The sequence below is a fragment of the Capra hircus genome, chromosome 20, assembly GCF_001704415.2.
Source record: "Capra hircus breed San Clemente chromosome 20, ASM170441v1, whole genome shotgun sequence".
NCBI classification, from domain to species: Eukaryota; Metazoa; Chordata; class Mammalia; order Artiodactyla; family Bovidae; genus Capra; species Capra hircus.
The window spans coordinates 10,533,125-10,557,299 of NC_030827.1; the positions used below are offsets into that span (position 1 = coordinate 10,533,125).

At 36.0% G+C, this 24,175-nt stretch overlaps 1 protein-coding gene across 1 annotated transcript in view; it reads right to left on the bottom strand.

Annotated features, from left to right (window-relative positions):
* SLC30A5 (solute carrier family 30 member 5) overlaps positions 259-24,175 on the bottom strand; it is a 34,316-nt gene continuing 10,399 nt past the window's right edge. Inside the window, exons 3-16 of the mRNA XM_018065691.1 lie at positions 19,379-19,445; positions 17,908-17,993; positions 15,127-15,214; positions 12,465-12,552; positions 10,904-10,980; positions 10,506-10,676; positions 9,545-9,833; positions 9,160-9,368; positions 8,420-8,577; positions 7,479-7,608; positions 4,717-4,924; positions 3,717-3,943; positions 2,597-2,725; positions 259-1,993 (exon numbers count right to left, since the gene is read on the bottom strand). Of these exons, the coding sequence (XP_017921180.1) occupies positions 1,823-1,993; positions 2,597-2,725; positions 3,717-3,943; positions 4,717-4,924; positions 7,479-7,608; positions 8,420-8,577; positions 9,160-9,368; positions 9,545-9,833; positions 10,506-10,676; positions 10,904-10,980; positions 12,465-12,552; positions 15,127-15,214; positions 17,908-17,993; positions 19,379-19,445 (2,098 nt within the window). The 3' untranslated portion in view covers positions 259-1,822. The remainder of the gene's footprint in view (positions 1,994-2,596; positions 2,726-3,716; positions 3,944-4,716; positions 4,925-7,478; positions 7,609-8,419; positions 8,578-9,159; positions 9,369-9,544; positions 9,834-10,505; positions 10,677-10,903; positions 10,981-12,464; positions 12,553-15,126; positions 15,215-17,907; positions 17,994-19,378; positions 19,446-24,175) is intronic.

The window sequence follows — 24,175 nt, forward strand, 5'->3', positions numbered from 1 at the left end:
AGTACTGTCTGGGTTCCAGTTGCTCCATCTCTGTGAATTCGAGCAGATTGTATTCTGATTTTATGTATGAGGAAAAAAAAATACAAACCAGAAGCTGATTTGCCTAAAGTCATATCTTCATGTTGCCTTCTCTTTCATCTTGATAGTTATCAATCACATTAGCTTAATTTTCTTGCTATTTTTATGCCTTCTAAGGGAGATGACAATTTTATTTTTAAAGGGAAATAATAATTTTAAAAAATGATGTAATATTTATTGTACCTATCTTCTTAAAATTTTTTAATGTATAAAAATTACATTAAAACATTCATATGCAATTATTTTCCCACCATTCCAAAATTTTAATATGTATTGAAGATTCTGGACCAGAAAATGTGTAAAGAGAAGACAAGGAATATCAAAATAACTTATAACAAATTTCTAAAACCTCTCTCTCACATATTAAAATTTGTAAGACAAAAATATGATTTACAATACATGTTTGCCATTATGGTATAGATAAGAAAATAGTACCCATACTAAAATTAATTCATCCTACTCGTCAAAATTCCTAGTATAAGAGTGAAAATATTCAGATGCTTATAAATAGGTATTCAAAAGTTTCTTTTGGACAACATTCTTTGGTGTTCATAGAACTGCATATATTATTATGTATCTATTTATCATACAGTCTTTTCAGACTATACATTCAGTTTCAATCGGAAATGAAAAAATATAAATTAGATATTACTACAGAAAGTACTTAAGGGTATTTTGATTTCATAGTGCCCAAGGGTTTATGAACAAGATTTACTTATTAAACTTTAAAATAACCACCTAATTCTTTGATATTTCTCTTATAGCGACATGTTTCAGATTTTTTTTTTTTAAGTTACATTTTTAGGCAGAAAATTCAACTCTGAGTTGACAGTTATCTATGACTCTCTCCACTGGCTCTTCCACAGTATATGGAGCTAAATGAAAAGATGAAAAGCCTAGCATTGCTTGGATACCAGCTTAATAAGCAACTTGGAATGCCAGATGCATAACAGGAAGTGGAATATTCTACTTTAGAAGAAGACAAGTGAGTGAATAACATGGACACAACTTAGTCTAAGTTCTTTACCCCAATAAAGCAATTATTCATTTGCAAATATTACCAAAAGTAAAAAGAAATGTATTTCACAGAGTGGTTGGCTTCTGTAATGCATCAGAATCTGTCATGCTGTCCTTCACGCCCCCACTGCTGCCTCCTGTCAGTGGCTGAGGCCTCTCCCAAGTAATTCAGTTTACATTTAAAGTGGCAAAAAAGGTTTTACTTAATGGATTTAAGTTATAATTAGAAACCAGTTTTATATACAGAAAGTCCATAAATATAGATCTTTTATTCCTATTTTATCCTAGGGCTATGCAAAAAAGTGACTAAATTTTTTTCATTTGGGTCTTCGTAATAAACATGTTACATACATTATTTACAGTGGAGATGCTTTCTGGCGGAAAGTAAACACACAGAAGTAATCTTGGTCTTCACTTGAATCCATCATTGTATGCTCATTTTTGACGATGATGTGATATTACATCACATTCACTCAAATTTCAAGTTTGCTATTTTACACATAATTTCAACAATTATTTCACTTGTACAATTAATGCTTCATTCTGTATTTAAATTTCCTTTAAGAAAGATTCCTTGATCCAACTTTAGGGAGCTTTAAAAATTTTTTCAAAAGCAACAAAATGTTTCTGTACAATTATGTGCAATTTTCTTCCTTCTGGTGGTATTATAAATACCCGGCCTCTTAATCTTCATTGTTCAAACCCCAGCAGTAATTCCCAAGTCATCTCACATGATGTAAGTACCATCTTTATAGTATTTCATGGACTCCATTTGTTTTGTCATAGTCAGAACATCATGAAATCCAGTACTCAAGCCAGACATATGTTGGAAGTATGCTTCTTTTTCTACTTGAATCGTTAAATTGTTTACTCCAGCATCTTTAAGTATTCCTGTAACCTGTTATAAAAATCCATACATTGAAAAGCATTTAGATTAATGCATTTAGTGCACATGGATTAAATAATGAATATCACATTTTAAAAAACAGCCAGATAGTCAGTTATAAGTCCTTAAAGTAACATTTATTATTTAGCTGGTCAAATATTACATACGATCTGTTAGGAGGCCAGTAGCTCACTGAATTGACATTCAGAAGTGTAAAGGAAAACAGCTATTGTTTTCAATTCAGTAGGTCCAGAATAGGAATACAAGAACTGTTTTCATTCTTATCGCCACCCTGCCAACTTTATTATTATTAACTTAGGACTATTTATAATAACTTATTTCTTGACCATCTGTTGGTAATCATGGTGGATTACAAATGAACTTCTTTTTACATTAACTTAAGCTTGTCCTCCACATAATAAAGATTGACTTTATTTTTACTATTTTGGGATATAAAACAAATCTAAATATAAAAAAGAAAGCTATCCCTGGACAGCTGTAAGGCTGATATTTTTAAAAAATTAAGTGACTATCGAGCTGTAGAACTTATAATGTGTACAATTTTACTTATGAATTACCTCAACTGAAATTATTTTAAAAACTTATGAGGATTACCTGCTGTACTATTCTTTGCTCCAGCACATCAGATGTCACCTGTATATGAATTGTTCCTGCCACAATACTGGCAGAATGACGCCAAAAATGTGGGTCTCGGTATGATATCAATCCTTCAATTTTCTGTAGCTGTCACATAAAAGGAGAGGGGATATAAATAGACCTGAAAGGCTAATTTACTGAACACACAGCAGTCTTTCTGGTCCAGGAACCATTATTAAGCTGATTAAAAATAATAATAACAATAATAAGGAGAGCCTAGAATTTAGAAGGGAACAGGAGGGACAACTACAAGTCAAGGTGTCTACAATACTGACCTGGCAGTGATGCCAGGGAAGGAAGTCTGGAATAGGAAGTGAACAGGGTTACACAGGCGCCTTTATACACAATGGGTGCACACCTATTTTTACCTATATAACACGCACTTTACCTGTTTTAAACATCGGATATGTTTAGTGAACTACCTGTTTTCCTTTATACTGATACAAACGTTCAAGTTTTATTTTATATTTGAGATAACACATTCAAAAGATAGCCTTCATGTTCAACAATACACGCTGGTTAAATTCAATGGGAAAAAATTTACAAAGCAGTACGAAACATTTTTTTGGCCATTTTTATTTTTAAAGTATTTTTACATAGAAAAATAACTTTTCAAAAGTATTTCTCTCTAGGTGGTGAAACTAACTATATATATTTTTCCTTTTTTATACTTTAAAACTTTCTGTAATGGACGTATATTAGTTTTGAAGTAAAATACTTTTTTTAGTAGGACACAGTAAAAACGTTTTTTTAGTAGATACCAATTATGAGAAAGTGAGAAAACTTTACTAATTTTATTTATGAAACCAGTGTGGTTAAAATGTTGTACCTTATATAGTCAACATGCCAACTGTTCATCAGCAGATAATATTAAATGGCACACTACAAGTTGAAATATATTCTGTGTCTGGTTTTTCTATGAATTGCCTGTCCATATTTTCAGTTCATTTTCTACAAGACTGTCGTTTTCATTTTCATCTCATTAGGCCAACTTAATTTCAAATACTATTTTAAAAGGAAGAAGAAAAATAAAATAAAATAAAAGGAAGAAGAATAGTAAGGAAATTATACACAGTACCTTTTCTAAGGCAATATGTAGCTCTTTTTCATACTCTGGTGGCAGCCTCAGAAGTAGAACCTGACAGGCATCTTTAATCAGTGGGACAACACTGAGAAATATTAATACAGCAATAAAAAGAGAACAGAGGGGATCAGCAATGAACCATCCAAACTGCTCTATAAGAATGGTGGATACGATCACACCAATACTGCCGAGCGTGTCTGCCAAAACGTGCAGAAATACACCTACAAGTAAGGCATACAAAATATTAAAAATTAAAGCACATCTAATTTAGATTTTTATTCATTATACAAATATCACAGGATATCTATTATCCACCAGGTACTCTGCTAGGGGCTGGTACTTCCAAATGATTAAACCTCCTCACTTCATCAAGGAGTTCATGGCATAGAGGTGAAAATAAAGATTTGGGCAACTATTCACAATGTGGTGAGTTTTACGATGGTGTAGTCTGTCTGGGAGGGACTCCTAGAAATCATACATGTGCCAACTTTTGACAATACTCAAATTATTTAAACTACCAGAATGGGGAATTCTCTGCGAGTCCAGAAGTTAGGACTCTGCACTTTCACTGTCAAGGGCACAGATTCAATCACCTGTTGGGGAACTAAGATCCCATAAGCTGCACAGCATATCCAAACAAATAAACATCAGACTAAATATCACATAAATGATAAATACTTCCCCTGTATTTTTTTTTACAGTACAATAAACATTTCCTAATTCTTTTACATGAAAATGCATAACACAGTTTCCCTTGCAACTAATATTTATTCAAGTGTTACAATGAAAGAGACTCTATAATTACAATAATTCATTAAAAAAATTGACATTTATGAACATTTGTGGGCATTTTCTATAACAGATGATTTTAGATCTCTTAGCTACAGACTGTTTTTTTTTTTTTTTTAAATAAAATTGTACCAGAAGCCCAATTCTTAATACAGTATCAACTCAGAACAGTTGAAAGGTAGGACAGTTTTTGGCCAGGACTCACCCCTCATATTAGCGTTCATGCCTCTGCCAGCAGATCCGTGGCTGTGGCCGTGACCGTGCCCATGGTCACTGTGTCCGTGCACATGGTGTGAATGGCTGTGATCAGACGAGTGACAGCTTCCTTGAGAAGCTCCATGGCTATGGTTATGGGCATGGCTAAAGGCACAGATACCAATAAGGTTTACTATCAGCCCTCCAACTGAGACTGGCTAGCAAAAAAGAGGAAAGAAACCTTTAAATTTGTAATTAAAAAAAAAATTTGTTATCTAAAACTTATTATACAGCTATACGTTTTTTTTTGGTTTACAGTTTTGAAAATATAGTAAAACCTCATTAATTAGAAAAAATTTTAAAGTGTGAATTTTAGAATATTTTAGAAGCAGCACTTAAGTTTCAAATACCAAAGTGCTGACAAGTAAAAGGATTTAGGTTTGCTTTAATTAAATGATTAAGAATAAAAGTGTACTTGATTCAGGGTTTGCTAAGTTGCTTCAGTCGTGTCCGACTCTGAACCCCGTAGACGGCAGGCAGCCCACCAGGCTCCGCTGTCCCTGGGATTCTCCAGGCACTGGAGATTCTCCAGAACATGGAGTAGGTTGCCATTTCCTTCTCCAATGCATGAAATTGAAAAGTGAAAGTGAATTTGCTCAGTTGTGTCCGACTCTTAGCGACCCCATGGACTGCAGCCCACCAGGCTCCTCTGTCCATGGGCTTTTTCAGGCAAGAGTACTGGAGTGGGGTGCCATTGCCTTCTCCGGATTCAGGGTTTATGAATAAGAAAATGATGCTCAAGTTTTGTCTTGTTTATTTAAATAAGAGTTTGAAAGTACTGCTTAACTAGAGCATGTATACACTGTATCTGAAATCTCATTTATATTACTAGGTAAATGTCAATACTTTAAAAGACAATGACTGTAATTTACTAATGAGTGGACTCCAAATAAACGTAGTCTTATTGTGTCTTAACTATAGTAAAATTTCCCAAAATAAAAAAAAGTATAATGAAAAAGCATTTTTTCAAAAAGTAAGCGGGATTATCTTGACTTAATAGTGCCCCAATAACACCTCAGAGGCTAAACAAAGTTACTTACCTTCATTAACACCTCTTACAAGGTGATCTGAAGTAGTAGCTCATGGCATTATTTAACTTACATATATCTACAATTTCTCCTTTAGAGAAATCCATTTGTTTTATAAAAAGAACATATAAAATTAAGGGCACAGAATATTTTAATTAATTTTCAAAGCTAGAAAGAGACTAGCTTTGTAGTCTGTAGTAAACATGTGTAGAACTTATTTACTTTTTCTCATGACTCAGACCATCTGTCTGTCAGATTTTAAAACTTCAGTCAGCTTTATGATCCTGAAGAGTGTTAATGAATTTTGAATGAAATAAAATACTGCAGAGACTTCATTAGATCATAAATACTCTACTCTGTTGAGAAATACTTCATGTTTCTGTATTTCATCAGAATGAAAATAAATAACAAAGTGAAAGACCCCTCTAAGAGTTAGTCTCTCCTAAGAGGATGGTGTATATTCTATGCACAATACTAATATACATATATACCTTTTAAAAATCAGTAACAGGATCATATTCAATATTATATATTTTTTCACTTAGTACATACTGTAAATATTTTTCATGCCAGCATATATTGATATACCTTTCTTTTTAGTAGGTGTGTAGTATTCTATTGTATGAGTGCTGTTTATTTAACTAGTCCTTTCATTGGTGAACACTGTTTTTCTTTTTTCCCTGCCATTGTACCACTATAAACAATGGTCCAATGAATGGTGCACCCCTATACCCTTGTGTGAATATTTCTGTAGCAAATATTAAAGGTCAAAGATATAAGCATTTAAAAATCCAAAATATATATCCAAACTACAATTCAAAAACATTTAATATATGCTTCCATCAATAAGATTCATAATTGTTTTTAGTCATTTAATGATTAACAGTGGACTGTAAAAAAAGAATATATATATGTATTTATATATATAAAACTGAATCACTTTGTGGTAGATCGAAAACTAACATAACATTATAATAAAAATTCTACTATATTACAAAAAAAAAATCCCTACCAATTAATAGTTGGCTTTCTATTATAAGCCAGGTGCTAAAATTTAAGAGTTAATATACACAATTCAGGTCCTGAAAATACATCTTAATTGTGGAAGAATGACAAATTTAACAACAGCTTTAAGTCAGAGTTGCTATAAGAAGACTGCACAGATATAATGGGAATATTCAGAAAGGGAAATCTAACATACTTTGTGGTGAGAAGAGAGGGATGAAGGGAAGGTATCCCACCAGAGGTGACGCTGGAAGTGAAGGCTAAACGGGCAGAATGTGGGAAAGGTGTGAGAACGACAAGGAGAAGCACATGCGGAGGTTAAGGGGCGCAGGGAGAGCACTGAGCCACCACAGCACTAACTTAGAGTAGTAAAGTCTTTGCAAGTTTCCTCAGGTACCTAAAAACACATCTTCAAACAAGAACATTTAATAAGGCAGAGAAACAATCTGTGTTTTAGAATGTCATCTAATATTCTGACTACCAATGTACTGGAGAAAGGTGTATTAATTAATTTCTAAGAGTCAGCAGTGTAAATATAAATAGCAAGATAGGAAGTTGAGTAAAAAAAAATAAAAATAAAAACCTTGGTAGGTCAATAATTACAAGCAGTTAAACATTAGTAGGGAAATAGCTGTATGAGTATGAGTAGAAATTCAAATAGTAAAATGAAAAGACTTACTGTTAACATGTGTGTGTCTAATTCCGGAGGATCAATTAACCTAGCCACCGACTCCATAAACACAAAGAAAGCTATTACCACTAGAAAAAGCCCGTTAATAAATCCAGAGAGAATTTCTATTCGGCCATACCTAAAAATGGAGAATATATTTTTAGAAAAGGAAATTGACAAATGAAGTATTTTTAAAATATAAACATTATTATGTTAGAAATGAGGAAATGAGTCCAGATTTTCAACTACACAAACAGTAAGACTTGAAAATTACCAACATTTTAAATATCATACTACTGCTGGAAGGTTTATATGTTTGTTGAGATTTTATGTGTTTATCAGAGTCCTTCTTCAGTGTCCCCTCTTATACAAAGCCTGTCCTAATTTCTTAGCAAGAAGTTACTTTTCTCTCTTTCAAGACTTTGATGTTCTCTGTATCTGACACAACACACAGATTCAGCTTGTATCAAGATTTTTTGTATCTTTGGCTCATCCATCTTTCAAAATATAAACAGCTGTAAGCTGAATTTATTAACCTATTTATAGTAGGTCTTTATCAAAATACTCTGCACAAATCATGGATTCTAATAGTCACTGAATGATTCACTTAGTGAAAGGATACTGCACGTATAGTCACTTCAAGGTTTGAATTCTCTAACAGCAAAGATGTGAATGAGCATGCACATTCCATGACCTCACAGAAACACTGTTGGCCAAACAGCTCACTGTTTAACTGACTTTTGCTATCTATCCATGAGAAGGATTTGTCAGGGAATATGGTCTTAAGCTTATTGCCATTCAGTATTTATCAAATGCTTGGTTTATTTCCTCTTATCCACTTTAAAGAAGAATTAGGCTCTGAAAAATTAAAGTTGTATTAAAGGTAGTAAAATGTTATCCCATGAGATGGAATTTGCTATTAACACAAGCCTTGAAGTCAGTGTACCTACCCATAGGAGAAAATCCGAGTTGCTTTCCATCTGCTCATCAGGGCTGCAAAAAGTCCCATGACCAAAGCAGAGCAGTCAAAAAGCATGTGAAATCCATCTGAGATCAGACCCAGACTATTGGTCAACACGCCGTAGAATAATTCCACAAAGGTAAAAAGCTAAAACATGTTCCAAAAACAACAACAACAACAACAGGGGAATAGTTTTTATTTCTCAAAAAAACAATTGGGAAATACTGTTTTAAGATAAACTTATCAGAATTTGATCATAAGGAATTTAATGCTTAATTACCCAAAGCTTACTTGAAGATATATACTGCCTCTTTCATTACTTAACTGATTCTCATACAAGAAATCTCATTTCATATAAATGGTAAGAAATCATGCTAAATCAGGTATGTCCATCTTATAAATTATTTAAAAGGAGACAGCTTTATCTACATGTCTGTAGAACTCAATAAGCTAGATTAGAAAATGTTAGCAATCTGGTTGGGAGTGAGATCCCATAAGGTGTACATAAGAATCTTTATAAGCTACTCTTGAACGGCACACTAAACCAATGTCTCTAAAATACCTCAAAAGTGTTCAAGCAGTATGAATAAGATCCTGTAATCTTTCTACTAGAGAAAATATTTTAGCCCACCTCTAACTATTAAAATTATTTGGGAATAACAAAAATTATACCAGAAAAGAAAAAAGATTAAGCTTTCAAGATATGCCATTAATATTTAAAACTCTTACCAGATTCAAACACAAGAAGTAAAAGATCTGCCTAGAGTCATTTTCCTCAAGAATTTGTTTTAGTGATTCCTTAATAAACCTAGGGATGGACTGGGAACTATGCTGAAAAGCGTCACCCATGAAGTTATAGAGAGGTGTTCCTTCAGGAGAATATCCAATGAGGGTACCTTTCTGTCCTCTCTTAGAAGGAGATGATAAGATGTTGGCAGCTAAAAGAAGGAAAGAAAAAAAAATATATATATACATATATTACAAAAATTTTAAAAGTTTAACCTACAGAACCCAACAGTATCTCTCAGCACTATGTAAGCACTGAACACACTCCCCAGTTGAGTGAATGAGCCGCAGAATCCATAGGAAGGAACTTGCTAGGGGAAATGCTCACATAAGGTGAAGAACACAGCGCTGACCACCACTCCTCCAGAAAGCACGTGCTCCGTGCCCTCCTGGCGTGCTGCTCTGTCCACAGCCCGGAGCTGGCCTGCTATCGGATGTGTCCAAAACTTTCCAAACAGTAGAGCGCTGATAAAAATGGGAAAGGATCCATAGCGGGCACATTTGGAAACTTCCATTTTGACTGAACAAATGGACTCGACATAGAAATCCAGGATCATGACAAAAAAAATAACCGTTGAGAAAGGCATAATGAGAGAAAACCAAGAATCGACTTTACTCTAGAAATTAAAAAAAAAAAATTGTTAATACCATATGGGTATAAAGTTCACATCTTATATTTTAGTTAATCCATTTATGTGTAAACAAGATTTTCCATGATTCAATACAACTTGTAAAATGCCAAAATATGAGTTATAAGATATTGTCACATTTTCCTCGTATTCCCCAAAGTATTAAAAAAAGAAGCATTATGGTTTAATAATTTTATAAATACTTGGTGATGTGCAATCCTTCGGTTTTTGGGTAAGTATTAAATTATTTTGGGTAGTATTTAGCTGAAGGGATCAGTTAAATACTACCACAGGGACGGGAAGGGTATATAAATGTAATAGTACTTGATTTGTATTTTCTATAAACAATAAAGTTAACTCTAAAAAATTTTCAGGGACTCCCCTGGTGGTCCAGTGGCTAAGACTCTGAGCTCTCAATGCTGAGGCCCTCGGTTCGATCCCTGGTGGGGGAACTAGATCCCACATGCCACAAAAGACCCTGTGCAGCCAAATAAATAAATAAAAATAAATATTAAAAAAAAATTCAAAACCTATAACGAAAATGCAAAGAAATTTAAGCCACTTGCAACATCAAACTGAAATAAAATATAATGTACTGAACTAAAATCTGTAAGTAATAGTAATTTATTTTACTTATTACCAATAAATTCCTGCTCTTACCTCAGTTGTCACAGAAAGAACAATGACCCATGGGCATAAGAGAAGTACAGAAACAATTTGGGATAAAGCTTGAAGACGTTTGGCTCCACCAACATCTATAGAGAGTTTTCTGGAAGCTGTATGAAAACCAACTTTACAACACAAAGCCAGTACTAGCAACAATACTCCACCCTGTGAGTAAAAGTAGATAAGTCTTATTAGAAACACAAGAGTTCAATACTTAAGCCTTAAATATATAATATTTAAAGAAATGGAGCTAGCATTTTTTTTTCATAACCCAAATTACTGAACTACTTAAATGGTTGGCAGTATTGTAAAACATTTTAAATGCACTTTTAAAGTTATCGTTGCTTTAACTTTTCAGAATCTCTCATGTTAACAAAGAAAAGAAAACATACCTTGTGATCTGCCACACCTAAGAAGGCAATGGCTGTGTAAAGCATGTGGGTTAGAGCACTGTCATGATGTCCTTCAGCTAAGTGAGTCGGAGTAAAGGAAAAAAAATTTAACTCTTTGAATCCTGAAGTCCTCCTGGAATTTACCTACTATTTTGGGTTCACTATTTATTAGTCTGAGGGCCCCAAACCTGACTATCCTCAATTATGTTTCCCTTAAAAACAAAAGAAAATAATTAAAAAATTAATTTAGGGAACATGATTTGTAAATTAGAATGGCTTGTATATACTTCTTCTGTTGTCTCCAAGACAAGTATAATAGTGCTTAAGGCATAGTTGTTAAATTTTAGTACATAACCTCCAAAAGACATATGCATACCTACTAGAACCTCCTTGGACCACTCCTATCTCATTCAATTAAGGTTGATTTTTTTGGAATGCCATGTAAAACTCAGTCCTAAATCTGCTTCTTAGTCATTGATAACATAAACCTCAGCAAAATAAGCAGCAAGCAAAAGAGGGGAGGGTGGGCAACAGTTGTTTAACAGTCAACCTAAAGTTTTGCAAAAGTCATACCATTCTCTTTCACTGTAACACAGTAAACTGGTTTTAGTTAATGAATAGGTTTTAGGGCAGTAACAATCACCAGAAGATTCAAAACTGGTGTTCTGAGCCCTGCTAAACGGAGAGGGCTAAGGGTATGTGGTAGAGAAGGCAATGGCACCCCACTCCAGTACTCTTGCCTGGAAGATCCCATGGATGGAGGAGCCTGGTGGGCTGCAGTCCATGGGGTCGCTAAGAGTTGGACACGACTGAACGACTTCACTTTCACGTTTCACTTTCATGCACTGGAGAAGGAAATGGCAACCCGCTCCAGTGTTCTTGCCTGGAGAATCCCAGGGACGGGGGAGCCTGGTGGGCTGCTGTCTGTGGGGTTGCACAGTCAGACACAACTGAAGCGACTTAGCAGCAGCAAGGGTATGTGGGTAGGAAAGAACAAGCCATGTCTGCAGAGGAAAATGAGTAGATATATTTGATTGGAAGTTGGGTTTAGTCAATATAAGAGAGGAGTCGGGGGCTGAGTTGGAAATAATTTAGAGCAAGGGAGTGAATACCAGATTAAGGAATTTAAACTTCTTTCAGGTAAGAAGATGCCAAAGGTTTTTTCATTTAATTTCAAAAAAGTTTATATTTAATAACTGCCACTGCCTTCTGAAGGGAGCATTTATTTAAATCGTTAAATTACAACGGAGCAAACAGATTGATTTTATTGAGTGAGTAAATCATACATATATATGTATACACATACATACATTAGTGCCACAACATTCTAAAATATTCTTTCATTGTCCCCAAATTGCTGAAAATTTAGGGTGCTTTATAAGATGTTTAACTTAGAATGAATTTATTCACTATTTGAATAGTGATTTAGAATACCTACATTAATCTATGAAAGCTTCATTCACGATTGATTAGTTTAATTCAGTTACTCCTTCTTTCCCATTCTGCCAGTCTTCTGTTTTTCCGTAAGACTAAAAAACTCCCATCTTCTGCAAAAGGATACGGTGCTCAGCCATTTTAGCCATGAGGTCATCATTGTCGAAAAGCAACAGGCAAATCACAGCAATAATGAAAAAAGCAGCCCCCCTTGTCTGAAAATGAAGAGAATAATATCAAGAGTGGCTTTTTCAAATGTTGATTTTTAAGACCATGACTATACAAATGCTAAAGAAAATTTTTTCAAATACCTATTTAAAGATAAAATAACATTTGACATTAAAATCTTTATACTATACATGTAAATTTATAGTATTAACAGTAAGATGCAAAAGTAAAGAGCTCCCACAAATTCTGCAGTATGTTTTCAGGGCACTTTAAGACACTTAATAATGACAACTTCAGTTGTGTCTTTGCTACTATGAATAGGGATATTACCATGCACAAACTATTAAATGTTCAAAGAACCAATCTTCTTAAATGTTACTTTGCTTCTGTTTGAAAAGCTCAAGTAGCTAAGGAATAATTAGTAGTGACATTTTATTCTCTAACATGCAAGTAATAGTGAAGACAGTTGCTTTACAATAATGTCCGTACTCTAGTTATCATTCTTCTAGGGAAAAAGAACTAAGAGGGCATGTTAAGAAAATCAGCAGTCATCTCTAATATCTAGTAAAGGTATAATGCACTTAAAAGCTGACACACTTCTTAAGTTCTCATTCCAGGAAAGGATTTTGACAAAAGAAAATTAAAAGAAGGACAGACTATCCAGGTTTATGCAAATACTTCAGAATTTTTCATACAGAAGCAATCAAATAGCACTATTATACATTCTCTAGTTACAAATTTACAGATACTTTCAGAAAATAAAAATTTTAAGTGCAAAATGAGGATTTTTATTCATTACAAGATAACCACTATACTTGATAAATTTCCTATCAGTGTGGTAGGTATTTTGACAAAGTCAGTATCCATAAGCCATATAATTTAAAATTTCCTAATTTTCATTGAATCAGGACATGGTAAATTAACAATACCCAAACATGGAGACTATAACTTAAGACTTTTGCTGCAAAGAGGGCACTGAGGATTCTGTAGAACTTCACAGTCAGAACTAAAAAATAAACCACAGTTCTGGTTAGATGCCCAGATTCATTACCCACACTAACGAGAGGATATGTAAGATCTATACTCTCATTTTAGTACAGTAAAATTTTTAATGTTTTAAAGTAATTTGTATTTATTTTATGAGTTGTCTTTGTCCTTAGCTTGTTTATGTTGAAGATCTTCAGCATTTTTTAAAACTATGTGAGTGATCTGAGTATATATATATTTTTAATGTAAAATTTTGTGGCAATTTGTTACCATTGTTAGTTTGCACAATTATTTTCCAAATATTTTTATTTATTTATTCTTTTGGCTGTACCACGTAGGATCCTAGTTCCCCTCCCGGGGAAGCGTCCCCTGCAGTGGAAGCTCGGAGTTTAACCACCAGACTGCCAGGGAAGTCCCTGCACAATGGTATCTGTTACGTAGACGTTTGTAATCATTATGAAGTCACATGTACTGGTTTTCTCTTTTGTAATTTTTTGACATTGATTTTGGAGTATGCTGTGAGTACACTTAACGTTTATTTTGGAATACTCTGTGACTAAAGGAGAAAGATTAAATAGTAGCATATACTTTAATACCCATAGTTCCAATCTGAAATGTACAAGTTGGGCAGACTCACTTTGCTCTACGTGGCATATTGCTTTGGTCACTTTATTCACTACCGAGCCTGAAAGTCCCTTTCAGAAAAGAGACTATTATACTTTATTTGCCTTTATTTCTCCTTTCCTCTGTAACACAGGAAGCATTTAATTTGGTAAGTAAAAGTATTATAGTTGTAAGAACTTTTAATTGCATATTGATGATAAATTTACTAAAAATAGGTTAATACTTAAATTATATAAGATGAATAGGGTTGCCTACGTGGCAAATGTTCATCAAACTTTAAATATAACAAGTTTTTAGGGACATATTTTCCAAAAATGATGTACAGGAGTTAAGAATGAAACAGGGGAGGGCTCAGGTAAAGCATGAAGGAGATGTTTGCAGTGATTGATCAGTTCTGTATCTTTGACTATGGCAATGGTTAAACAAATCTAAACACACATATACACACAAAAACATATACACATGAGTGTATGTAAAACTGGTGAAATCTGAATACTGTCTATGGGTTGTACCGATGTCAGCTTCCTGGTTTCGACAGTGTACTTGAGCTGGTAAGAAGCTACTGCTGACACTGAGTGAAGCCACAAGGACCTCTCTGTACTGTATTTGCAGCTTCCTGGGCTTCCCAGGTGGCTCAGTGGTAAAGAATCTGCCTGCAGTGCAGGAGACACAGGAGATGTGGGTTCAATCCCTGGGTCAGGAAGATCCCTTGGAGGAGGAAGTGGCAACCCACTCCAGTATTCTCGCCTGGAAAATTCCATGGACACAGCAGCCTGGCAGGCTGCAGCCCATGGGGTCTTGAAGAGTCAGACACGACTGAGTACACACACACACATGCAGGAATTTATAATGATTTAAAAATAAAGAGTAAAAAATAGAACACTTATGAGAACAATTTATAATTAGCAAAAAGTCTCTGCATTCTTTTAAATGGGAAAGGATATACTATTTTATTGCCTTCCAATATTTCACTTGTATACTTTCAATTTTCAAATAATGGAAAATTCTACCTTTGCTGGTCCTCCTCCAGAACTAGTGAACAAAACACTGAGCAGTGAGATGACAACAATATCACTGTGCTCGAATAGCAGCAAGGTCCTACAAAAATAAAACACCGTAGTTCATGAAGTATGTCTGATCTTTATCGGGAAGGAGGAATTCAACCGGATTAAGGGAGAAGAAAATACATCTTCCCCCTTGATTTCATAAACCATTATGGAAAAAATAAACATGCACAGCTGCCTTGGAAAACATTCTGGCATTATGTATCTTAGAAGGCTGTAACTACAAATATCTAATAATGCTACTTGTAGGATTATATCATACATATTTCTTATGTACATGTACCAGGAAACACTTGTAAGATACCAGCACTGTTTGCAATATCCCTAAGCTGGAAACAACCTAACTACTCACTGAAGATAGAATGGGTAATATAATATAAGAGTGTATCCATTCAAAGGACTATTATACAGTGGAAAAAATGGAGGCAATTCTACAAATATACACAAATTCTAAGAAATACAGAATTGTATACTTTACAAGTGCTGCAGACTGAATGTTTGTCCCTCCCTGCCTGGTAGGCTACAGTCTATGGGGTTGCAAAGAGTCAGACATGACTGAGCGACTTCACTTCACTTCCCTGCCCCAAGGTTAAACTCAATCCCCAACATGACAGTATTAGGAGGTAAGGAACACCTTTGAGAGGTACTTAAGGTTATGAGGGTGAAACCCTCATAAATGAGATTAAAGCTTTATGAAAGAGACCAAAGGGAGCAGCCTTGCCCCTTCTGCTATGTCAGGTTACAGTAAAGAAACAAGACGGCTTTCTATGAACCAGGAAGAGGTCTCTCTTCACACATCGAATCACCTGTACCTTGATCCTGGCCTTCCTGGCCTCCAGAATCATAAGAAACAAATGTGCATTTTTTTTAAAGTCACCCAGCCCATGGTATTTCTGTTATAGCAGCCCAAATGGACTGAGACAAAAAGAGCAAATTTTATAGTATATGAATTATATTTCAAAAAACAACATAAAACTGAAAGAACTATATATACATATATATATACACACACACACTACATGCATCAAAATGAGCAAATATCAAACATAACACTACATGTAAAAAGTATGCTGCACAAAAGTACATGCAATGTAATTCTATTCATATCAAGTAAAAAATCTGCAAAAAAAAATACTGGTTACATCCAATGGTAGCCAGAGACAGGGATTTAATCAGGAGGGGGATTCATAAGGCACCAGAGGAACTGGTAAGGTTTTATTTGGGGTAACACATGAATGTTCATATTTATTTAGATTTATGGTTTTATATGTATGAAATATTAAAAAATTATTGCCAGCTGAAGGGAGCTTATAGGATCTACAGATCTTGAGCTTCTCATTAAGAAAATTTTCATTTTTCCTCTTTACTCAAAATCTGTAATGAAAACATGGCAGTGATTATTTTAGTTCTGTTAACATTTGGGAAATTACAATAAAAAAAATATCAGCAGAATGACAGTAACTTGAAATAAGACAGGCTGTGAAACACCAAAGAAGTCTATGATCAAGAAGCTGAATGACGATTTTAGTAAAAGAATGAGAGGGGCAGCGTTGGCAGAGGAGCTGGTGGTACTGAGGGTTGCAAGGGAAGAAACAGATGACTAAATGAGGAGCCAAGTAAGAATTAACAACGTTCCCCCTTCCTTCCCTGACACTCAGTGATGGTGATTTAGTAACAAACAGACCAAAGGATCACTTCAGGAGGAAGAAACGATCAGTCAGTCATATTTAAGCATAAACTGAAAAGGCTTTCCCCAAGCTGAAAAATTCCAGCCAGCTTTCCCACCACTCCGGGATCCTACTGCTGTCACGGACCGGGATGTGACACTGGAGTCCTATATATTCCTCTTTCAAGAAGTACAGGGTACACAAGCTAAACGGAGACACACCCGGAGCTCGTTTATTCGCTGGGAGAGAAGAAAAGCCTTTTCACAAAGCAGGTCCCATTAATCACTTTCTACTCTGTCCACTCCATCACCCGGAGTGAATCTGTTTAGAATACCCTTCAGCTTACTCTTTGCTTCTTGTCCCCATATTCTTCCCTCATCAATGGCAGGGTACTTTTTCTTATAATTTTGAAAGAGAGAAACATTAAGACTTATACACAGTTGCACCTGTCATAATTCTTATTAAATTAAGTGGCCCTAAAGCATTTTTCCCCTTGAACTGACCAATTTATATAAAAGAATCTATATAGACTTAGGGGAATATGAAATCAGAGTTAACTCATCTTAAATCTCATGACTGGCACACTATTTCCAAGACATTTTTTTATAACCATACCTTTCACACATCTTCTGTGGATACTACAGGACTTTCAGAGTTGGAGGAGGGAGCATTTTTAAAAGATTTTGCTCTTCTCCTTATTGGCTGATTTTATTTACCATTTTAGACTTTTCATTTCTAAAATCAGCTGCTAAAAGGGATATAATCAATGAATAACAAAAAAGCCATTTATGCTAAAATTTTTCTGAAACTGGTGGACTCCAGTGAAATATCTATGACATATTATGAACAATACATTAATGCTATTCAACAAAGAACTAGTCCACAGACTAAACAGGTCCTCAATATATATGTATACTTACTTAGTTGTACCCAATGCTGTTGAAGTGAAAGAAGCATTTGTATAAAACTGACAAAAATATTTGACATTAAAACATAATGGCAAAAAACTAATATTCCAAATGAAGAAATAAGAACACTCAAAACATGCATTTCTGTTTACCTTAGTGGTCCACAAAGCGTGAGGCCAAAAAACCACAAGAGTGAAATGATACACCCAGCAACTGCATGTTTAAATATTTTGATCCACTAAAAATGGAAACAAAAAATTATGTTAGCCAGATATCTCAAAATCTTAAAACACACAGGGGAAGATAATGGTAACACAAATATTTTAAAGGCCAAATGCATATTTTGAAATTAAGCAGAAATTATTAAGATGTCTTGACTAAATCTAGATTTGCAAGATACTACGCTGTTTTGCATTTTCTCTATTCTTCTCTGGTGCTAGATCCTGAAATCTTTTTCTATAGAGTACAATTTTCTCCATTTTTTACATTAGTTCTCACCAGTTTGCCAGGAACATAAAATGTTTTAGTCTTTGAAGTCTTCTCCAGCAGGAATAGTCAATTCTCCAATTATTTGAAAAGGGGGATGGGGAAGTTAAGATGGGGTTTAAAAATTAATCCTATTTTAAAAAATGTTCTTGGTCCTCTAAAACAGAGGTACTTAATTTCTTTCTAATAAAAAAATCACAGCCCAGGTTTCTAAGTTGTGGCATAAAGCAAACATGTAGTAGGATATAAGTGCTGTCCAAAGAGGTGGTAATGTGAGATGATTACGCAGAAGTAGGACACTTCTGGGTATGCATCCTGAACCTCAGATGCCTAAAGAAAATAATAATGATGACAAGGGAGACAGCCAATATGCACTGCATACTCACTACGTGGGTTTTCCCAGGTGGCACTAGTAAAGAATCCACCTGCCAATGCAGGAGACATAAGAAATGCAGGCTTGCTCCCTGGGTTGGGAAGATCCCCTGGAGGAGGGCGTGGCAACCCACTCCAGTGTTCTTCCCTGGAGAATCCCCATGGACAGAGGAGCCTGGCTGGCTACAGTCCACTCGTTGCAGAGTCTGAAGCGACTTAACACTCACAACATGTCCAGCACTGTTTAAAGAACTTCACATGTATTAATCCATTTATTCCTCATAGCTTCATTAGGAAAGCATTATCATCTGCATTTTCAGGTGAGAAACTGAAGGTAAAGAAATTAAGTAACTTGCTAAGTAAGAGTTAGCAACTAGAACAGCCATGAGTCTGTCTGACTGCAGGTGCCTTGTTCTTACCCTTATGCTTCACCTGCTCCCCAGTGATGTCTATCCTAGTTTTGTGGGCATGTTAATATGCCTGATTTGTAAATCTTTTCAAAATATGGATCGTGTATTAAAGGAAATAATTATATGCATGCTTGAGACATTTTCTACCCTATACTACATTTTTAAATACTTCATTATCTTAGCACTTTATAGTTTACTCTTAAAGCCTCAGTTCTGAAAAGCTAAGTCAAGAGCAAGTTAACTCTAGAAATGTTCTGTTGTGCACTTAAAATCATTCAATAAGTAACCCTAATCAAGGAAAGAACAGTGCCTCCTGGTCTACTGCTAGGACAAAAGGATTCTGCAAAAGACTTACCTGGCGTTTGGTAATACTTTTCCCAGAAGAAAAAGGCTTTTGAAACAAAACCATAAAAAATGCAGTCCTGTGAATATTGAAATATTAACAAATTAATATTAATTAATCTTATATACAAGGTATGGTTTAAAGTAAAGACACTTTAATATACGAGAACTTAAAGGGTATGTTAGCCTCTAAAGAAATTATACTAGAGAACACCACTTATTTTAATAAGGCTTCTGCCACGATGTCTTGGGAACTCTTCTTTCTTTTGTAATGGCCTTCAAAACCCAGTTTACAAGCCACAAAAGAACTCTTGATATTTTTTTATACTCTGAAATGCCAAAGAAAATAATTCCTACCTTCTCAAAAATTTAGTAATAACAAGTCTTGAAATAGAACTGAAAAAGTACTAATTATATACCCTACCTTTCACATACCCAAAATAGTTATTAAAAATACATATAACTGGTGCTTAAACTTTCCTAGTCAAGAATCACTTTTCATTATTACTAAAATTATACTGCCAGGAGTGTAACAAACTCTTATTAATACAGAGGTTGGTCACCATCAGTCCCAAGGTCCTGAGAACTTTTACAGAAAATTTCTTACTACATGCAGAATAATGTAAAAGGTATACTGTAAGCGGGCCCTTCCCTGGTGGCTCAGATAGTAAGGAGTCTGCCTGCAATGCAGGAGACCCAGGTTAGACTGCTGGGTCAGGAAGATGCTCTGGAGAAGGAAATGGCAACCCACTGCAGTATTCTTGCCTGGAAAATCCCACAGACGGAGGAGCCTGGCGGGCTACAGTCCACGAGGTTGCAGAGTCAGACACGACTGAGTGACGAACACTTTTACTTTCTTTTCAAGCCTACCCTATATTACGAAGGGACATATAGTGAACACAGACCAGTGTGGTGCAACTTGGAAAATGAGGAACATCTGTGCCCAGACAAGGCTCAGGTGACATTCCATGCCAGCTGGAAGGTTACACTACCCCAGTAGGATGGTCTGGGAATCCCTAGGGCCCCTGAGGCCCCTTTAGGGAGCTGTGAGATCACACTATTTTTAAATAAGTATTTAGATATTATTTACTCTTTTCACTCTTATTCTCTCAGGGCTGTACAGGAGAGCTTTCCAGAAGCTAGTTCATGTGGGTTACTGCAACTGTAAGCAGCTGAATGCTGACCGTAACCGACTGAATGCTGACTCAGATGTGGGAATCCAGCTGTGTTCTATTAAGGCAGACATTAAATTTGCAAAAACTGCATTCAGTTCAGTTCAGTTGCTCAGTCGTGTCCGACTCTTTGTGACCCCATGGAATGCACCACGCCAGGCCTCCCTGTCCATCACCAACTCCCGGAGTTTACCCAAACTCATGTCCATTGAGTTGGTGATGCCACCCAACAATCTCATTTTCTGTCATCCACTTCTCCTCCTGCCCTCAATCTTTCCCAGCATCAAGGTTTTTTCAAATGAGTCAGCTCTTCGCATCAGGTGGCCAAAGTATTGGAGTTTCAGCTTCAACATCAGTCCTTCCAGTGAACACCCAGGACTGATCTCCTTTAGGATGGACTAGTTGGATCTCCTTGCAGTCCAAGGGACTCTCAAGAGTCTTCTCCAACACCACAGTTCAAAACCATCAATTCTTTGGCTGTCAGCTTTCTTTACAGTCCAACTCTCATGTCCATACATGACTACTGGAAAAACCATAGATTTGACTAGATGGACCTTTGTTGGGAAAGTAATGTCTCTTCAAAGAAAGAAATGTCTTTTCAATATGCTATCTAGGTTGGTCATAACTTTTCTTCCAAGGAGTGTCTTTTAATTTCATGGCTGGAGTCACCATCTGCAGTGATTTTGGAGCCCAATAAAATTAAGTCTGACACTATTTCCACTGTTTTCCCATCTATTTCCCATGAAGTGATGGGACCAGATGCCATGATCTTCGTTTTCTGAATGTTGAGCTTTAAGCCAACTTTTTTACTCTCCCGTTTCACTTTCATCAAGAGGCTCTTTAGTTCTTCTTCACTTTCTGCCATATGGGTGGTGTCATCTGCATATCTGAGGTTATTGATATTTCTCCCGGCAATCTTGATTCCAGCTTGTGCTTCTTCCAGTCCAGCGTTTCTCAGGATGTACTCTGCATAGAAGTTAAATACGAAGTGTGACAATATACAGCCTTGTTGTACTCCTTTTCCTATTTGGAACCAGTCTGTTGTTCCATGTCCAGTTCTAACTGGACAGTTGCTTCCTGACCTGCGTACAGATTTCTCAAGAGGCAGGTCAGGTGGTCTGGTATTCCCATCTCTTTCAGAATTTTCCACAGTTTATTGTCATTCACACAGTCAAAGGCTTTGGCACAGTCAATAGAGCAGAAAGAGATGTTTCTCTGGAACTCTCTTGCTTTTTCGATGATCCAGCGGATGTTGGCAATTTGATCTCTGGTTCCTCAGCATTTTCTAAATCCAGCTTGAACATCTGGAAGTTCATGGTTCACATATTGCTGAAGCCTGGCTTGGCGAATTTTGAGCATTACTTTACTAGCGTGTGAGATGAGTGCAATTGTGCAGTAGTTTGAGCATTCTTTGGCATTGCCTTTCTTTGGGATTGGAATGAAAACTGACCTTTTTCAGTCCTGTGGCCACTGCTAAGTTCTCCAAATTTGCTGGCATATTGAGTGCAGAATTTTCACAGCATCATCTTCTAGGATTTGAAATAGCTCAACTGTAATTCCATCACTTCCACTAGCTTTGTTTGTATTGTTGCTTCCTAAGGCCCACTTGACTTCACATTCCAGGATGTCTGGCTCTAGGTGAGTGATCACACCATCATGATTATCTGGGTTGTGAAGACCTTTTTTGTACAGTTCTTCTGTGTATTCTTGCCACCTCTTAATATCTTCTGTTTCTGTTAGGTCCATACCATTTCTGTCCTTTATTGAGCCCATCTCTGCATGAAATGTTCCCTTGGTATCTCTAATTTTCTTGAAGAGATCTCTAGTCTTTCCCATTCTATTATTTTCCTCTATTTCTTTGCACTGATCACTGAGGAAGGCTTTCTTATCTCTCCTTGCTATTCTTTGGAACTCTGCGTCCAAATGGATATATCTTTCCTTTTCTCCTTTGCCTTTTGCTTCTCTTCTTTTCACAGCTATTTGTAAGGCCTCCTCAGCCAGCCATTTTGCTTTTTTCCATTTCTTTTTCATGGGGATGGTCTTGTTCCCTGTCTCCTGTACAATGTCATGAATCTCGGTCCATAGCTCTTCAGGCACTCTATCAGGTCTAGTCCCTTGAATCTATCTGTCACTTCCACTCTGCATAAAGGATTTGAATTAGGTCATACCTGAATGATCTAGTGGTTTTTCCTACATTCTTCAATTTAAGTCTGAATTTGGCAATAAGGAGTTCATGATCTGACTCACAGTCAGCTCCCGGTCTTGTTTTTGCTGACTGTATAGAGCTTCTCCATCTTTGGCTGCAAAGAATATAATCAGTCTGATTTCCGTGTTGGCCATCTGGTGATTTCCATGTGTAGAGTCTTCTCTTGTGTTGTTGGAAGAGGGTGCTTTGTATGACCAGTGCATTTTCTTGGCAAAACTCTATTAGCCTTTGCCCTGCTTCATTCCGCATTCCAAGGCCAAATTTGCCTGTTACTTCCAGTGTTTCTTGACTTCCTACTTTTGCATTCCAGGCCCCTATAATGAAAAGGACATCTTTTTTGGGGTGTTAGTTGTAGAAGGTCTTGTAGGTCTTCATAGAACTGTTCAACTTCAGCTTCTTCAGCGTTACTGGTTGGGGCATAGGCTTGGATTATCGTGATATTGAATGGTTTGCCTTGGAAACAAAGAGATCATTCTGTCATTTTTGAGACTGCATCCACGTATTGCATTTTGGACTCTTTTGTTGACAATGATGGCTACTCCATTTCTTCTAAGGGATTCCTGCCCACAGTAGTAGGTATAATGGTCATCTGAGTTAAATTCACCCATTCCAGTCCATTTTAGTTCGCTGATTCCTAGAATGTCGACATTCACTCTTGCCATCTCCTGTTTGACCACTTCCAATTTGCCTTGGTTCATGGAACTAACATTCCAGGTTCCTATGCAATATTGTTCTTTACAGCATCGGACCTTGCTTCTATCACCAGTCACATCCACAGCTGGGTGTTTTTTCTTTGGCTCCGTCCCTTCATTCTTTCTGGAGTTATTTCTCCACTGATCTTCAGTAGCATATTGGGCACTTACCAACTTGGAGAGTTCATCTTTCAGTGTCCTATCTTTCTGTCTTTTCATACTGTTCATGGGGTTCTCAAGACAAGAATACTGAAGTGGCTTATCCAGTGGACAGCATTTTGTCAGAGCTCTCCACCATGACCCGCCTGTCTTAGGTGGCCCTATATGGTATGGCTTAGTTTCATTGTGTTAGACAAGGCTGTGGTCCATGTGATCAGATTGGCTAGTTGTCTGTGATTGTGGTTTCAGTCTGTCTGCCCTCTGATGCCCTCTCTCAGCGCCTACTGTCTTACTGGGGTTTCTCTTACCTTGGTTGTGTGGTATCTCTTCACACATTAACACAAACTAAAGTAAAAGCTGATGTTTTGGCAAGCTAATAGAGTGTGACAATTCTTTTTTTAAATCCAGCCTGTTATCTCTAACCTTAGGTAGTCTATCTTTAAAATACATATATATATACGTTTATATATATCTCAAACACTTTTCAGGAGGAATAAAATGCACAAAATATTTTATGTAAAACTTCCTAAAGATACTCAGTTAACACAGAATTTTCAAAGACATTAAAAAACATTAAGAAA